Source organism: Tachysurus vachellii, chromosome 3, assembly GCF_030014155.1.
Source record: "Tachysurus vachellii isolate PV-2020 chromosome 3, HZAU_Pvac_v1, whole genome shotgun sequence".
NCBI classification, from domain to species: Eukaryota; Metazoa; Chordata; class Actinopteri; order Siluriformes; family Bagridae; genus Tachysurus; species Tachysurus vachellii.
The window spans coordinates 5,823,478-5,840,871 of record NC_083462.1 but is presented as its reverse complement, the minus strand read 5'-3'; the positions used below and the strand labels follow the sequence as shown (position 1 = coordinate 5,840,871).

At 43.1% G+C, this 17,394-nt stretch overlaps 3 protein-coding genes across 5 annotated transcripts in view; all 3 read left to right on the top strand.

Annotated features, from left to right (window-relative positions):
- The window catches only part of s100v2 (S100 calcium binding protein V2), a 4,360-nt gene extending 1,108 nt beyond the window's left edge, over positions 1 to 3,252 (top strand). Inside the window, exons 2-3 of the mRNA XM_060865520.1 lie at positions 1,424 to 1,555; positions 2,646 to 3,252. Of these exons, the coding sequence (XP_060721503.1) occupies positions 1,424 to 1,555; positions 2,646 to 2,816 (303 nt within the window). The 3' untranslated portion in view covers positions 2,817 to 3,252. The remainder of the gene's footprint in view (positions 1 to 1,423; positions 1,556 to 2,645) is intronic.
- A 1,820-nt stretch (positions 3,253 to 5,072) lies between these two features.
- On the top strand, positions 5,073 to 11,360 carry thap7 (THAP domain containing 7). 3 transcript variants are annotated; one of them, XM_060865517.1, is made up of 5 exons: positions 5,073 to 5,144; positions 7,350 to 7,429; positions 7,835 to 7,990; positions 8,278 to 8,394; positions 9,838 to 11,360. In XM_060865517.1, the coding sequence occupies exons 2-5, from the start codon at positions 7,350 to 7,352 to the stop codon at positions 11,204 to 11,206; spliced, it is 1,722 nt and encodes a 573-aa protein (XP_060721500.1). In that variant the 5' UTR covers positions 5,073 to 5,144; the 3' UTR covers positions 11,207 to 11,360. The 3 variants fall into 3 exon arrangements, with proteins under 3 accessions (XP_060721500.1, XP_060721501.1, XP_060721502.1); XM_060865518.1 differs by having other exon boundaries at positions 5,076 to 5,144; positions 7,337 to 7,429; XM_060865519.1 differs by lacking the exons at positions 5,073 to 5,144; positions 7,350 to 7,429 and adding an exon at positions 7,542 to 7,665.
- A 2,002-nt stretch (positions 11,361 to 13,362) lies between these two features.
- zgc:64022 (Ras-related and estrogen-regulated growth inhibitor-like protein) lies at positions 13,363 to 15,154 on the top strand. The gene is made up of 4 exons (XM_060864839.1): positions 13,363 to 13,532; positions 13,672 to 13,725; positions 13,856 to 13,932; positions 14,401 to 15,154. Exons 1-4 carry the CDS (start codon positions 13,418 to 13,420, stop codon positions 14,815 to 14,817), a joined length of 663 nt encoding a protein of 220 aa, XP_060720822.1. The 5' UTR covers positions 13,363 to 13,417; the 3' UTR covers positions 14,818 to 15,154.
- The last annotated feature ends 2,240 nt before the right edge of the window (positions 15,155 to 17,394 follow it).

Here is a 17,394-nt window from a genome sequence, read left to right as displayed (position 1 = left end):
CTACAACCGTTTCGTATCTCGATCTGTTCTCATAATGGTTCTGTGAGCAGAAACGCCTTGTCGACAACAGAACACTGAGGAGACGACCGGGCGAAGATCGTCGCTCTTATATATCCATGCCGATCGGTTTCCTGTTGTACGAGCCAAAAATAAGACTTTGAGGCTACGCTGTGGCTCAAACTGGATAAGACTGGAACATTTCTGATTTGAATTAAATCGTGGAAATGTTGAGCTACAAACACGAGATCTTCCTGCAACTACACAAATCTATTATTGATTCAAATATTGATTATTACTGAATAATATTCATCTAGATGACGGATCAATATGCAGGACATTAAAGGTTCTTAAAGCTCCAGGTTCATTCCAACACACCAGACTGAACCTGAGCTGAATGTAAAAGCATCTCAGATCGACTCTTATGGTCTGCACACACACCCAGGAACTGTGTTCACATCACCGATTAAAAACTTTGACATTGGACCTGAAAATGCGAGTGTTTTGTTCTGACAGTGAGCTCCAGTGGGTCTATGGTCGACTCGAACCGTGTGTGTGTGTGTGTGTGTGTGTAGGAGCATGAGGCTTGGAGACCAGGCTGGACTGGTTTAAACAGCACTGTCGTTTCCCCTCTGAGGCCTAGAGAAATCAGGATGTGATGTTTTCAGGCTCAGGTGTGTCTGTGGGTAAACAGTGTGCAGGGGGCGGGGCTGTCTCAGCTCGACCTGCAGGTATTACAGGTATGGTGATGATGCGCTCGGAGGCTATTCGAATGTCAACTGTTTGAAGACTGTTTTCAATCTGTGAGGAGAAGGTTTGTGGGGGAGAAGTAGTGTGTGTGTAGGTGTGTGTGTGTTGGTGTGTGTGTGTAGGTGGGTGTGTGTAGTTGGGTGTGTGTGTGTGTAGTTGGGTGTGTGTGTCTGTGTAGGTGGGTGTGTGTGTGTGTAGGTGGGTGTGTGTCTTTTCTCCTCCTCTATTAAACTATTTTAAGTTTGTAGATTCTAAAGATTGATACTAAAGCCTGTCTATATCTCTCTCTCCCTCTGTCTCTTATTTTTTCTCTCCTTCTGTCTCTCTCCCTCTGTCTCTTTCTCTCCTTCTGTCTCTCTCTCCCTCTGTCAATCTCTCTCTCCCTCTGTCTGTCTTATTTTTTCTCCTTCTGTCTCTCTCCCTCTGTCTCTCTCTCCCTCTGTCAATCTCTCCCTCTGTCAATCTATCTCCCTCTCTCTCTCTCTCTCTCTCTCTCTCTGTCTCCCTCTGTCTCTCTCTCCCTCTGTCAATCTCTCTCCCTCTGTCTCTTTTTCTCTTTCTCTCTCTCTCTCTCTCTCTCTCTCTCTCTCTCTCTCTCTCTCTCTCTCTCTCTCTCTCTCTCTCTCTCTCCCTCTCCCTCTCCCTCTCCCTCTCTCTCTCTCTCTCTCTCGTTCAGTTTTCAGACCTGGAGAAGGCCATCAACACTCTGGTCACAAACTTCCATTCTGCTTCGGCTGATAAAGCCCCCACGCTCAAGACGGATGAATTTAAGAGTCTTCTCTCCTCACAGCTGCCCAACCTGGTGAAGGTAAAGAACCTGCCCTGATTCTTGCCCCACACAGACAGGGTGTGGCTGCGGCTCTCTGCTCTGAAACTCTATGCCACCTGGCTGTCCTGTACTGTAATATGACGATATCATTTTCAGCCTCGGTGGTTAAACACGTGTCAGACAGCGAGCGAGGCTGAAGACTGACGCAGTGAAGGAAAAGGAAAGAGTTCAGGCTGCTGTAGGGGGTTCGGTTTGTGTTGCGGTTCGCAGGCTGCCTCGGAATAATGTGGAATTTTTGCAAAGGAGGAAAAAAAGTTGAATGATAAATGGGGACGGATTTACAGGTCGACACGAACGTACGAAGCTTTGCGAACGTTTTTTAACAGAATAAAGCGACGCTTTCAGACTTCAGTGTCAGTGCTGAAGGTTAATCCTCAGTGACAGGAAACAGGAAATGAGGCAGAAAACCAGACGCAAGACCAGGAGACCCTGCAGGAGTTTTCTCTCACGCTGCAATGTGTTTACTGACATTTTCCACAGTGTTTATTAGTTTGCACTGACGCACTCTTTCCTTTCACTGTTCTGTGACATGAACTCGTTCTCTTTACTCACTCCATATGAACTCGAACCCACTGACGCTGGGCTTTAGGAGAATCCGATAGTGAACATCGGTGTATAACAATGTGAGGAATCAGGGCTGGTGTTAAACTGCAGGTCTCTCATTCACACTGCAGAAACAGCTCAGGACATTTAACTGCTTCTGTTTAGAAACTGCTTCCTGTCTGTTTCTCTCATTTCGTGTTCATGTCTCTGCGAGTTAAATACAGTGGTGTACAAGTTCACTTAGGCTTCTACACACACAAACAAATCTAAAACGCAGATAGATTAATGACTTATTTCATCATGAATTTATTAATCGCTTAATTAATTACTTAATAAATTAGATCATTAATTGGTTTATTCGTGTTTTAATTTTTTTCTGTTATTAATTATAATATATTATATTAATTAATTAATTTAAATCCAGAAGGAAAAGTGAAAGTTACAGTCTGAGGAATCAAATTTAGGTCTGTTTTATTAGATCCTGTGTGTGTGTGTGTGTGTGTGTGTGTGTGTGTTCACATTTCAGACTGGAGGAACTGACGCAGGGTTCGGGGAGGTGCTGAAGCAGATGGGGGTGAAGGATGGAGAGGGAATATCCTTCAAACACTTCTGGAACCTGATCCAGAGCTTGGCCTCGTCCCAGTTCGGCCTCATGAGCCACGAGAAAGTGTCCAAATGCACCTGCCTTCTACTGTGAGCCGTCGCTCTTCAGTCAAGATGGAGCGATGATTTTCATGGTTTCTAGCCAACAAATCTCTCTCTCTCTCTCTCTCTCTCTCTCCTCTTGTTCTTTCTCAGATCACTAATTGAACGATTTTCCATTAAAAGATCCACTACAAGTCATTTCATTTCCTCTGACCAAAACTAGATCGTCTAAAGGGACCACAAACGTTAAACTGTACTTTAATTCATGATCAACTGGAGTTTTGTAAAAAATAAAAATAAAAATAAATAAGTAAATAAATAAATGTTTTGTTTTCCAGAATGTTTGTAACTGAAATTGATACCGAGAGCTTTTCTACATGTAGCACTAACAATGTATCATGTTGTGATTAATGTGTGTTTGTGTAACAGTGCTGTTCTACTTCCTGTTTTTACAATACACTAAAGGTTTGTTACACCTGCTCAGAGAAGAGTTCTGATGTTTTTATCTATTATACAGACAGACAGACAGACAGATAGGTGATAGATGGATAGACAGACAGACGGACGGACAGACAGACATACAGACAGACATATGATAGATAGATAGATAGATAGATAGATAGATAGATAGATAGATAGATAGATAGATAGATAGATAGATAGATAGATGGACGGACGGACGGACGGACGGACAGACAGACAGACTGATAGATAAATGGACAGACAAACAGAGACAGATAGACAGACAGACAGAGATAGTCCTGCTGTCCCCCAATGTTCAGGGTCTAGCTGTGCAGTACTGACACACTTGGGCTCTGATAGGACACATTAAAAAGACCAAAATTATCATTATTCAAAAAAAAAGATCAGAGAAACACATCACACTTCACCTTAGGGACACACAAAATAAAACTGCAGTACAGTTACTTAGGACCGAAAATGAGTTCCACAGCAAATGTCATTATTGCAGTGAATGAGCTGACAGAGGAAGCATGTAGGGGATTGTACACGATCAAAAAACTAATCCACATTCAAATCCCTATTCTAATCCAGCTCAAACTATACGGATCAATAACTGAACCTATTCTGCTGTATGGTAGTGAGGTCTGGGGGCCGCTCACAAACCAAACTTTTACACAATGGGACAAACACTCAGTGAAAATTTGTGCACACAAAATTCTGTATTTCCTTCTACAAATCCACACAAACACCAAAAATAACGGCTGCTGAGCGATTAGGACGATTCCCATTACTGCTCAGGCAGGCAGATAAACAAACAAACAAACAAACAAACAAACAAACAGACAGACAGACAGACAGACAGACAGACAGACAGACAGACAGACAGACAGACAGACAGATAGATAGATAGATAGAGACAGACATACAGACAGATAGAGACAGACAGACAGACAGACAGACAGACAGACAGACAGACAGATAGATAGATAGATAGATAGATAGATAGATAGATAGATAGATAGATAGATAGATAGATAGAACGATAGAGACAGACATACAGACAGATAGAGACAGACAGACATACAGGCAACCAGATAGATAGATAGATAGATAGATAGATAGATAGATAGATAGATAGATAGAGACAGACATACAGACAGATAGAGACAGACAGACATACAGACAGACAGACAGACAGACAGACAGACAGGCAACCAGATAGATAGATAGATAGATAGATAGATAGATAGATAGATAGATAGATAGATAGATAGATACAGACATACAGACAGATAGAGACAGACAGACAGACAGACAGATAGATAGACAGAAAGATAGAGACAGACAGACAGACAGACAGATAGATAGATAGATAGATAGATAGATAGATAGATAGATAGATAGATAGATAAAAAAAGGAAAACAGAGGTGACTGTGTTAAGGAGAGTTTTTACTGGATTTTTTCTCTTAACAGTCTTCACATCATCCTCTTATCGCTACACTTAACGTTGTATGACGTCTGTTAGCTCCAGACGATCCTTTACGTTATTACAGCTATAAACAGTCGTTTACTCGCTTCACTCAGAAATAAAAACTGTGACATTACAGAGAACCCACAAAGCGTAAATAAACTCTGAATAAACACTAAAACTTCTCAGTGAACGAGTTGTTACTATAGAAACGATAACATAAACACCAGTGTACTACTGGACATTGCGACTCATGTTATAGAAAATGAATCAACGCCTTCTGACCAATCAGAATCCAGAATTCAACAGCGCAGTCGTTTAACTACAGAGGGCGTGCGTAGGAAAGCGACGCAGCCCTTGACGTCATGCTTAGGTCGTACTCTGATTGGCTGGCTTGTACAGCGGCTGTATTAGGAAGAAGAAGGCAGCCATTTTCGTGAGGTCGAAAGGTAAGTCTTTACACGTTACTACGAGTACTGTATTTGAGTTGAGGTTTAAAGACATACTTTCATTAACGGGGCATTAAAGCAAATAAAAGTAATGCCAGTAACGTGTGTACACATAAACACAACACTGACGCAGCGTAGCTAGCACGCTTAGATACATAATGACATTCAGTCACAGCCATCTTGATAAGCATTTGGAGATACAGATCGTATCAGTCATTGACGTGAAAACGAAAAGACACATATTACCGCTCTACACCGGAGACCGATTAAAAAAACTGCTGGAAAACGTGGAGGAAAATATTACACACGGCACTGGAGAGCATCAACAATGCGCAAGGACTGCGCAAATTGTGCGCAACTTTTGCGCAACTTGCGTAATTACGCATGCGTAAAAAAAATACATACACATATATATTATGTGTATATATATATGTTTGTGTTTTGGCACAGGACCAAATATTATATAATGTCTATAAATATTAAAACACACATGAATAAGTATATTTTAATTATAGTGTATTGAAATCCACACCCCTGGGGTTTACACTATATTTACACACCTGGGGTGTACACTATATTTACACACCACCCCTGGGGTGTACACTATATTTACACACCACCCCTGGGGTGTACACTATATTTACACACCACCCCTGGGGTGTACACTATATTTACACACCACCCCTGGGGTGTACACTATATTTACACACCACCCCTGGGGTGTACACTATATTTACACACCACCCCTGGGGTGTACACTATATTTACACACCACCCCTGGGGTGTACACTATATTTACACACCTGGGGTGTACACTATATCCACACACCACCCCTGGGGTGTACACTATATTTACACACCTGGGGTGTACACTATATCCACACACCACACCTGGGGTGTACACTATATCCACACATCTGGGGTGTACACTATATCCACACACCTGGGGTGTACAATATATTTACACACCTGGGGTGTACACTATATTTACACACCTGGGGTGTACACTATATCCACACACCACACCTGGGGTGTACACTATATCCACACACCACACCTGGGGTGTACACTATATTTACACACCACCCCTGGGGTGTACACTATATTTACACACCTGGGGTGTACACTATATCCACACACCACCCCTGGGGTGTACACTATATTTACACACCTGGGGTGTACACTATATCCACACACCACACCTGGGGTGTACACTATATCCACACACCTGGGGTGTACAATATATTTACACACCTGGGGTGTACACTATATTTACACACCTGGGGTGTACACTATATCCACACACCACACCTGGGGTGTACACTATATCCACACACCACACCTGGGGTGTACACTATATTTACACACCTGGGGTGTACACTATATCCACACATCTGGGGTGTACACTATATCCACACACCACACCTGGGGTGTACACTATATTTACACACCTGGGGTGTACACTATATCCACACATCTGGGGTGTACACTATATCCACACACCACACCTGGGGTGTACACTATATCCACACACCACACCTGGGGTGTACACTATATCCACACATCTGGGGTGTACAATATATTCACACACCTGCACACCTGGGGTGTACACTATATTTACACACCTGGGGTGTACACTATATTTACACACCTGGGGTGTACACTATATCCACACACCTGGGGTGTACACTATATCCACACACCTGGGGTGTACACTATATCCACACACCTGGGTGTACACTATATCCACACACCTGCACACCTGGAGTGTACACTATATCCACACACCTGCACACCTGGGGTGTACACTATATCCACACACCTGGGGTGTACACTATATCCACACACCTGGGGTGTACACTATATCCACACACCTGGGGTGTACACTATATCCACACACCTGGGGTGTACACTATATCCACACACCTGGGGTGTACACTATATCCACACACCACACCTGGGGTGTACACTATATCCACACACCTGGGGTGTACACTATATCCACACACCTGTGGTGTACACTATATCCACACACCTGGGTGTACACTATATCCACACACCTGCACACCTGGAGTGTACACCAGGGTTCTCAAGTTTTGAAGACTGGCAAGAGTGACCCCGAAATCCCCCCCATATTCTGTCTTGAGGCTAAAACACAATATTCAGTATTTGTTTTGTTACATTAAATGTAGACATTTTCCCCAGATGCCCAGACACTGCTCCGCCACTGGCTGCAAGTCGCGTGACAACAAAGATGCTCGTTTAGCTGGAGTCACCTTTCACAGGTCAGAGCTTTTATTTTACTTACATGTCAACTTCTTGCTTCTTACTTTGGTCAGCAGTTTCCTACATTACCCACAATGCGGTTCAACTACAGATGATAGATTTAGCCCTCACTTCATCCCTACCTAAAGAGATACAAGCCAAGCCATAATTCATCACAACCGACTCCAGATTTTTCACCAACATCTCTGCTACTCCTACTTCAGATTACTCATTAATATGGAATTGAAAATCACTGGTAAATGATTGAACTTCTCACAGGAATTACAAAAATCTCCAACCTCCAGGATGGAGTTTCCTTTTAAAGATAGACGAACAGAAGATCCATAATCCATCACGTCTCAACATGACGTTTTCTTTCTGATAACATTTTTCATTTGTTTCTTGTTCATTTTGTTGATGTTTAGGTTGCCGAAGAAGGGAAACCCTCGGCGCACCACCTGGATTGTCAATGCTCGCCGCAAAGGTCCTGGAGAAAAAGGGTTATGGGAGCCTCAGAGTGACTACATCTATTTCTGCTCCAAACATTTCACCCCTGACAGCTTCGAGCTCTCTGGAGTCAGGTGTGTGTTGCAGCTGGCATTTTTTACCAATATGGAGCCTTACAGCAGCACTTCCACCTTTACATTCATTACAAGTAAAGGGATCTAAACCACACCAACAGCTGAGGTCTAGGATTTAGGATTCATTCGGGAGCCCTTTAGTTTTAGTTCATTTAGAACAAATGATGCACTAATAGGAGCGCTAGTCATCTGATTCTAACGCATCTGAATTTGCTGAAACCCTTACTGTGACTGATTTATCAAGTCAAAATACTTGACATTGTTTTATCTCACTTTTTTCCCTGCAGTGGATACCGCAGACTGAAAGATGATGCCGTGCCCATGCTGGTTGAAATTCTTCCTGGGCAAAAAGGAAAGTCCTCAAGAGGAAGAGGCAAAACACGGAATGAGGACAGACAGTTGGGGTATGTCTTAGCACTGAAACAAAAAAAAAAATGCTAGGCGTGGCCTCTGTGTGAGCCCCAGTGTGGTAAGCGTGACCTCTGTGTGAGCCCCAGTGAGGTAAGCGTGGCCTCTGTGTCAGCCCCAGTGAGGTAAGCGTGGCCTCTGTGTTAGCCCCAGTGTGGTAAGCGTGACCTCTGTGTGAGCCCCAGTGAGGTAAGCGTGACCTCTGTGTGAGCCCCAGTGTGGTAAGCGTGACCTCTGTGTGAGCCCCAGTGTGGTAAGCGTGACCTCTGTGTGAGCCCCAGTGAGGTAAGCGTGGCCTCTGTGTGAGCCCCAGTGTGGTAAGTGTGGCCTCTGTGTGAGCCCCAGTGTGGTAAGTGTGGCCTCTGTGTGAGCCCCAGTGTGGTAAGTGTGACCTCTGTGTGAGCCCCAGTGTGGTAAGCGTGACCTCTGTGTGAGCCCCAGTGAGGTAAGCGTGACCTCTGTGTGAGCCCCAGTGAGGTAAGCGTGGCCTCTGTGTGAGCCCCAGTGTGGTAAGTGTGACCTCTGTGTGAGCCTCAGTGAGGTAAGTGTGACCTCTGTGTGAGCCCCAGTGTGGTAAGTGTGACCTCTGTGTGAGCCCCAGTGTGGTAAGTGTGACCTCTGTGTGAGCCCCAGTGTGGTAAGTGTGACCTCTGTGTGAGCCCCAGTGTGGTAAGTGTGACCTCTGTGTGAGCCCCAGTGTGGTAAGTGTGACCTCTGTGTGAGCCTCAGTGTGGTAAGTGTGACCTCTGCGTGAGCCTCAGTGTGGTAAGCGTGGCCTCTGTGTGAGCCCCAGTGTGGTAAGTGTGACCTCTGTGTCAGCCCCAGTGTGGTAAGCGTGACCTCTGTGTCAGCCCCAGTGTGGTAAGTGTGACCTCTGTGTCAGCCCCAGTGTGGTAAGCGTGGCCTCTGTGTGAGCCCCAGTGTGGTAAGTGTGACCTCTGTGTGAGCCCCAGTGTGGTAAGTGTGACCTCTGTGTGAGCCTCAGTGAGGTAAGCGTGGCCTCTGTGTGAGCCCCAGTGAGGTAAGTGTGACCTCTGCGTGAGCCTCAGTGAGGTAAGCATGTCTTCAGTGTCAGTCCCAATGAAGAAGTAGTCGTTGCCCCAGTATCAGCCAAAGTAAAATGGGCGTGGCTTCAGTTCTAGCCCCAAGTGAAGTGTGTGTGGTCTCTGTGTCAGCCGCCAGTAGAGTGGACATGGCTTCCATATCAGCCCCAAAGTAGTTAAGCAGGTTTGGTCACTATGTAAGCACCAGTGGAGTAGGTGTTGGCTCTTTTTCCTCTCATGTGAAGTTGGCGTGTCCTGTCTGATCACCTGTCGAGAAGTAGAGACACACACACCCAGTATTGTGCTAACATTTAACAGAAAACTCTACATATGACTTTGTGTACATGTAGAAATATTTTGTCTGATCATATTTGTTTGATCTGACTTTCTCTTCAGCACCAGGAGCAGAGCTGATAAAGAGAGCTCAGACAGTAAGGAGACCCAGATTAAAGTGGCTCTAGTGCACATTGTGCAAGACGAAGTAGCTGAGAGCATCAAGATCTCCAAAGAAGAACATCAAAATGAAACATCTCCTCTGTTACCTTTACCTTTACAAGAACCCGCACCTGATCAACCCACAGAAATACCATCTACTCCACCTTCTCCGTCCCGTTACATGAGGCGCCTCCCTCCACCTCCCGGCTTTTACCTTGCCAAAGAACACAGCTACGCTCAGCTCTGCCCGCTGGAGTGGCGCAAACGCTACGAGAAAGCCACAGACAATTTGGAAAAGGCACTGCGTTTGCTCAGAGCTGCCCGTCGCCGGGAAAATCGTCTCCGGCTCACGCTGCTGCGCCTTCAGGAAAGCAGACTCAAGCAGACTTTATCTCAAATGCAAGATCGACGGAAGGAGAGTCACGAAAGCCAAGGCAGGTCGAGTCAGAGTCGTCAGAGCGGGAAGCCAGCCAGATCCGTTCAGGACAGGGGTCTGGAAGCGATAGAAGAGAATGAGATGGAGCGCACGGGTGAAGAGTTACTTACAGATGAAAACTGGAGGAAGGAAGGAGCTGAAAAGCTGAGGGATGGTGTGGAAGATGAGGAAGGGTGCTGTTTTTATTGCGGACGTGGAAGAGAGGAAGAAGAAACTAAGGAAGCCAGGAATCAAGTGGGAGCTCGCAGAAGTTTAGTGTTCCAAGGCAGGAGAGGGAGAGGAAGAGGAAGAAACACATCCGACGTGTTCAGAGAGACGACACAGAACACGGCTGAATCGAAGGTCGAGACAAAACTTCCCAATAATCCTGAGCAGCTTACCCTTCTTCACTCTCAACCTGAAATGCTCCTGCAGATGCATGCACTGCCTGGACCTACGCAATCTACATCAACTTACCAGGAAGTCACTTCTTCACAACAGCTCCAGAACCTCCACCTTCTGCAACCTGATCTGGGCATTCTCCATCCAGACACGGCAGCCACGGACTTGAGCGTGACCCAGAGTGAGGATGGAGGAGGTGAGATGGGCCACGTGTTTTTGGTTCATGTGTCTTCTGAAACCAAAGAGAAGAGTGGGATTGGTGTCGGTGTTGAAGGCTCGATTCAGAAAAAACAGGCGATTGTGATGGCTGAAGAAACCTTCCAGCATGACATTATCGAACAAGGAGATGTTCCAAGTGACAACGTCGGGTTGAGTCCGAGTGGACTGAGGGGTAACCAAAGTGACCAGCAGACAAACATCAGAGCCACGCTGGTGGGTGGAGACGTAGCACAGAGACTGAAGGAACATCTGGAAGGTTTTCAGCTCCAGCTAAGCAGTGAATTTATTGATTAGTTATACTAATTATAATCATCCAGTGAGTTCCGATCATGACAGAAGATCAGAGGAGACACAAACAATCTTTATAACAGAAAAGCATTGCACAGGTTCAGAATTTGCATGAGGAGTTGGTTTCTAGCTGATCCTAATAAAGTGGACGATGAGAGTACATCCCTTTATTGTGTGTGCTGAGTTAATGCACCGCTACTGATTAGCAACTGCAATAATAATACTAATAATAATAATAATAATATTAATAATAATAATAATAATAATAATAATAAATATCATATATTTATGCAGATTTAATTTCATAAAGCCTCATTTGCATAAGCATGTGCTAATTACAGAGTTACCTGTTGTGTCTCACATTTAATGGCTTACTAATTTTAATTACACATGCGTTTAATGTGATAGTGATACAGATGTGGTGTGTGTGTGTGTGTGTGTGTGTGTGTGAGAGAGAGAGAGAGAGACAGAGAGGGAGAGAGAGAGAGAGAGAGAGAGAGAGAGAGAGAGAGAGAGAGAGAGAGAGAGAGAGAGAGAGACAGACAGAGAGGGAGAGAAATAGAGGAGGGGAGAGACAGACAGAGAGAGGGAGAGAGAGAGAGAGAGAGAGACAGACAGACAGACAGAGAGGGAGAGAAATAGAGGGGGGGAGAGGAAGAGAGAGAGAAATAGACAGAGAGAGAAATGGAGGGTGAGAGAAAGAAATAGAGGGAAAGAGAGAGAGACAGAGAGATGGAAAGAGTGAGAGAGAATGACAGAGAGAGAGAGAGAGAGAGAGAGAGAGAGAGAGAGAGAGAGAGAGAGAGAGAGAGAGAGACAGACAGAGAGAGAGAGAGACAGACAGAGAGGGAGAGAGGGAGAGAAATAGATAGAAATGGAGGGAGAGAGAGAGAGACAGAGAGATGGAAAGAGTGAGAGAGAAAGACAGAGAGAGAGAGAGAGAGAGAGAGAGAGAGAGAGAGAGAGAGAGAGAGAGAGATAGAAATGGAGGGAGAGAGACAGACAGAGAGAGGGAGAGAGAGAGAGAGAGAGACAGACAGAGAGGGAGAGAGAGAGAGACAGACAGAGAGGGAGAGAGGGAGAGAGATAGAAATGGAGGGAGAGAGACAGACAGAGGAGAGAAATAGAGGGTGAGAGAGAGAAAGAGAAATAGAGGGAGAGAGAGAGAGAGCGCGCGCATTCAGGACCTTGTTTTTTCTTCTTCACCTTCTTTTGGTCATTACAAGTGTGTATGCGCCTAAACACCAAGTCCTGTAACTTACACGACCACCAGATGGCGCAATCTCTTTACAAATCCTCTACAGGTAATAGAGACTCGACGTGCTTTTATTTTTCTGCACAAATGAACAGTTTTATTTTCTTCTCCAACCTGTTGTTCAAACCTGTACAGATGGAGTGCACTTCAGCTTTAAGGCTCAGTGAACGAGTACAAACTTGTCCAGAGCTCTTTTCAGCTGTGGGTCTAAAGTCGTGTTGTTAATTAATGACACGTTTAACGAGTCGCTAAAAGCCCAATCTCATTATGCATGATCTATTCAGTGCCTATTGTAGTTGTGCTATTCATCACAGGCTCCTCTGAATGAGGCTCACAAGCCACATCTGCATATAATGCGTCTGAGTTTCATTATAAACAAATACTCAGTGCTTTTGGATCATTAAGAGTCAGTGGTGAGGAGTCATGTGTCGACGTGCTTGAGTCGATTCGTTTGATAAAAGATTCGTCATCAAGACAGTATGTCTATACCTTTATTTCTATAGATCAAATAAACAGAACATCCAAATACTAGTCTGGTTTCTTAGAGGGGAAAAAAAAAGTGCTGTGTGTTGGTTTTTGGTTTAATATATTGTCTTATATGTTAATATTAATATTGTAAATACAACAAACAAAAACAATGTGATCATGAGTAACACTGTGCTTTTTTTTTAAATGCACACGTTTGAGACATAAACCTGTGCGTGAAAACAGAAGGTGTTCAAAAATATTAGCATGAATCATATCATTATCTTTAACTCACATGGACCATCATTTCATTTTAATAATAAAGAGAGAAAAAGAATTAGAACCATATGCAAATCTAACATCCCGCGCACGATGATCTGATTGGTCCGCGTGAGTGTGAGGCCACGCCCACACCTGCTCTGTGTATATAAAGCGACTCCGAGGACCAGAGAGCTTCGAGCTGTTGTCCTTAGCTTTGGGATTTGTTTACTTTACACATGGTGGTTCAGCTGGAGACTCGATTCCGCTACAGCAGCAAGAGGATGGACACAAATCAGCCCAAACTGGAAGCCAATATTTTACTCCTCGGAGCTGAAAACGTGGGGAAATCTGGTGAGTTTGTGTTATAAGACTTGGCACCTTTGTGATCATTATGAGTCTTAATTATGAGTCTATAACAAGTGCTTTATCACATGCATTCTGTACAAGACATTAAACATGGTTTTGTTTTCTCGTCCCTTCCTCTTCTCAGCTCTAACAGTGCGTTTCCTGACCAGAAGATTTATTGGAGAATATGGCTCTATAGGTCAGTAGAACAAAACACTGATTTATTTATTTTTTTCCCTCATCCTTCTGGAAATCTCTGTAGATGTAGTAAAGTCGAGGATTTGACCCAGTTTACGTTCACTATAAAAATGTGTATTTCCTTCTTCCAGAATCCATATACAGTCATCATGACAAGATTGACGGCCGAGACATCTGCTTCAACATCTGGGACTCGCTTTATCCACAGGTAAGAGAGCTCATTCTGGGTTTGTGTGTTGTGCTGTGTGCGTTGTGTGTGTGTGTGTGTGTGAGTGTGGTTTGAGCTAATTTGATATTTAAAGTTGATGGACGATTCTTTTTAATCGACTTTCGATTCTTTTAAGGAAGTCTTTCACATCTAAGTCACGAATGGTTCAGTCCATCAAAATTAGAGGTTAATTGTAGATGTTAATGCTTGATCCAAGAGCTTGAGATCAGACAAGAGTACGTCCCTGATAGAAAGGGTAACAAATGGAATAATTTATACTTCTTTCTTAAACCAAGGTATAAAAAAACAGGCAAATTAGATTCATGTCTGTGAATTAGAGTAATAATTTGTTCTGAAGTCAATTTGAGCTTAAGAGCCTATTTGAGAATCTGGGTTTAAATATAAAATAAAGGCAACCCTGACAGTGTGATGTCACGTAGGTCTCACTTTACAATCCTTCTTTCACAGAATGCTGAAGAAGAGGGTCACATAAGTGACCGGCAGCTGCAGTGGTCCGACGGCTTCATCCTGGTGTACAGCATCTGTGACCGAGCGAGCTTTAACGTGGTGCGCCAGCAGGTCCAAAGCATTCGCCAAGCACAGCAGAAGCTCTCCAGCTCCACCCCGCTCGTTATCGTGGGGAATAAACGGGACCTGCAGCACCACCGTGCCGTATCCAGCGAGGAAGGCCGTCTCCTGGCTCTCTCGGCTGACTGCGGCTTCTTCGAAATCTCTGCGGCTGAAGCGTACCACGGCGTCCTCATGGTGTTTCACGAACTGTTGGACCTGATCCGTGAGGCCAGGGCTCTCAAAAAGGGCACGGCCGGCTTCAGGGGCATCGTCAGGAGTATGTCAGCGGTTTTTGGAAGGAAGAGGACCGAGTAGAACAGACTGAACCTGTTTTCTAAGAAAGAATACTGCGTCCACATTGGACTACGATGAACGATTATGGTATTTGGATTTGAATGCTCTGTGAATGTTCGAATTCAGAGACTCTTATCTCCGGTTCATAAGGATGATAACTCTGCCTTACACCACAGCACTGTTGAATTCTCCAATCTGATTGGTGTGTGTGTTTTTTCTAGAACTTGTTTCGTAGACGTTCAACGTTTATGTATAAAGAAACGGATAACAAAAGCAAGACGTGGTGCCTGTTAATAAATGAAAAGTTGTAATCGTTGGCAATCTCCTGTGACGTAAGAGAAATAATAAACCACTATGGCACCTGTTAGAGAGAAAAGTAATCAGCTTCACTGTTTCCTATTACAGCATGGCCTCAAGGGTTAATTCCTTACATACTCTATAAGAAAACCCTTCATACAGAGTCATTAGGAGACTATTTCTATGCAAAGTGTGTGAGTGCAGTGCATCATGAACAAACCAGATCGCCTGGATGACGATTCTCCGCTAATAGTACTAGTTACACACACACACACACACACACTTTTTCTCTTTCTAACTTCACTGAATCATCTGCCCACGCAGACGAGTCGTTATTCAGAGCTCAGGATCTGCCTTGAGTCAGTCGGACTCAGATAAACCTTTGCACTCTCGTTTCTCACAGATCGGTCCAGCGTTACATTACTTCATCGCACCCTGATGCCTCATAACATCCTCGAATGACCCTTTTACGCAAATAGATGCGGCACAAATCGGTTTCCTTTGTGTTGCTGCTGCTGTTATTTTGTATAGATTGTTAATAGTACAGAGAAGTCTATGCTTTTGTTTTTTTTTTTTTAAATATAAAATTTTATTTTAATTATTAAATATAATATATAATTTAATTATTATTAAATATAATTTTCCCCTTCTTCTCACAGATAAACAACTTGACTTTCTGCATAACAGTTTTAATAATAATCCATAAAGTTTTATTACTGTGAAAAAAAACAACAAAAAAAATTCTTTATGTTGAAGCTGATTTAAATAAAAATGGGTGATGTGGCATCATATGAAGAAGACACACTGACCCTGACATCCAAAAGATAATAAGGTGATGCTACCAGCACCATGCTTCATTACTGAGATCACTGTGGGGACGAGCTGTGATGAGTCTGAGTTTGCTCTCTTCAGATCGGACACTTACCCTGGGTCATTGTGTTACTAGTCTAACACTGAAAGATGGAAATATAAAAAATCAACACTAAAAGAGAAAGAAATTGAAGAAATATTTTCTGAATTATAAACTGACACAAAAAGACAAAGATGACTTAGTTTTACTTTTGATATATCAGAGCTTTAAAGCGCTGTCATGGGAAATAATCAGCAGGTTTAGGCAGCATGGAGCAGGCAGCACACGTAGTGTTTCAGCAGGAACATTCCAGAAATTTGTGTTTGTGTGCATCAATAAGTGTTTGTGTGCTTTTATTAAAATAACTGCAAGTCAACAAGCCAAAGCCAACCCTGACGTTACACCACACACACACACACACACACACACACATGAATGCAGTGTTAAGAGCAAGAAAAAAGCAGGGTCCGCTGGGTAAAACCCGCTACTGTGTAGGCGTTCACGGTGGAAACGGTTGGCATGGCGATGGCCACGGAAACCCTGGGTGCTGGATGGTGTTTGTCATCTTCTGACATCACGAGAGCCTACATCAAAATACAAACCTCAGGGACACACGTCCAGATTATGGCTACTCCCCCCGCTACTCCTACACACGCTCTGTGTGTGTGTGTGTGTGTGTGTGTGTGTGTGTGTGTGTGTGTGTGTATGTATGCATGTGTGTGTATGTGTGTTTGATTTAATGATTTAAACTTCATGTTGCTTTGGATATGATAAAGAAATAATCAATAGTTTAAAAAAGGAAAGAAAGAAATATATGATTAAAAAAAACAAAGATGTACATTATTATAATAACAAAAGAAAAAACAAATCTATGATTTATAAAATAAAAGAAACAAATATTTAAAAAGAAAAAAGTTTATGATTTAAAAAGGAAAAGAAAAAATACATTTTTGATTTAGAAAAATGGAAAGAAAGAAATTTAGGATTTAAAAAAGAATGAAAGAAACCTTTTATTGAAAAAGAAAGAAAAAAGAATTCTATTCTATTTAAATATGCAAAAAAAGGAAAATCAATGATTTAAAGAATTTAAAAAAGGAAATAAGAATTTTGTATCTGAGAAAAAAGAAAAGAAAGAGGTTTCTGGTTTAACAAAAAGAAAAAGAAAGAGAAAGAAATCTTTTATTTAAAAATATTTATTTTAAGAAATCTAGGATTTTAAAAGGAATCATTTTTATGACATAATTATCTATAATATAATATACAATATAAATTGTTTTAGTACATCTAAATAAATTGTCTCTCCTGCAGTGCTGCTGAATTCTCGGTCCTGTTTGGTGTGAGTGTGTTGAGTCCGCTTCTTTACGAACAGCTCTGACATTAACACAGCGTACGTACGTCTAACGTACATCACAGATCAACAGAGCCATGAGGAAATGACATGGAGTTTTCTG

What these genes read in the sequence shown, in the direction of transcription:
- thap7 (XM_060865517.1), top strand. Translation starts at nt 7,350, where the DNA reads ATGCCCAGACACTGCTCCGCCACTGGCTGCAAGTCGCGTGACAACAAA. An exon ending in TTCGAGCTCTCTGGAGTCAG is followed by an intron (nt 7,991 to 8,277) that starts GTGTGTGTTGCA and finishes TTTTCCCTGCAG; the next exon opens with TGGATACCGCAGACTGAAAG. An exon ending in AATGAGGACAGACAGTTGGG is followed by an intron (nt 8,395 to 9,837) that starts GTATGTCTTAGC and finishes CTTTCTCTTCAG; the next exon opens with CACCAGGAGCAGAGCTGATA.
- zgc:64022 (XM_060864839.1), top strand. Translation starts at nt 13,418, where the DNA reads ATGGTGGTTCAGCTGGAGACTCGATTCCGCTACAGCAGCAAGAGGATG. An exon ending in TGAAAACGTGGGGAAATCTG is followed by an intron (nt 13,533 to 13,671) that starts GTGAGTTTGTGT and finishes TCCTCTTCTCAG; the next exon opens with CTCTAACAGTGCGTTTCCTG. An exon ending in TGGAGAATATGGCTCTATAG is followed by an intron (nt 13,726 to 13,855) that starts GTCAGTAGAACA and finishes TCCTTCTTCCAG; the next exon opens with AATCCATATACAGTCATCAT.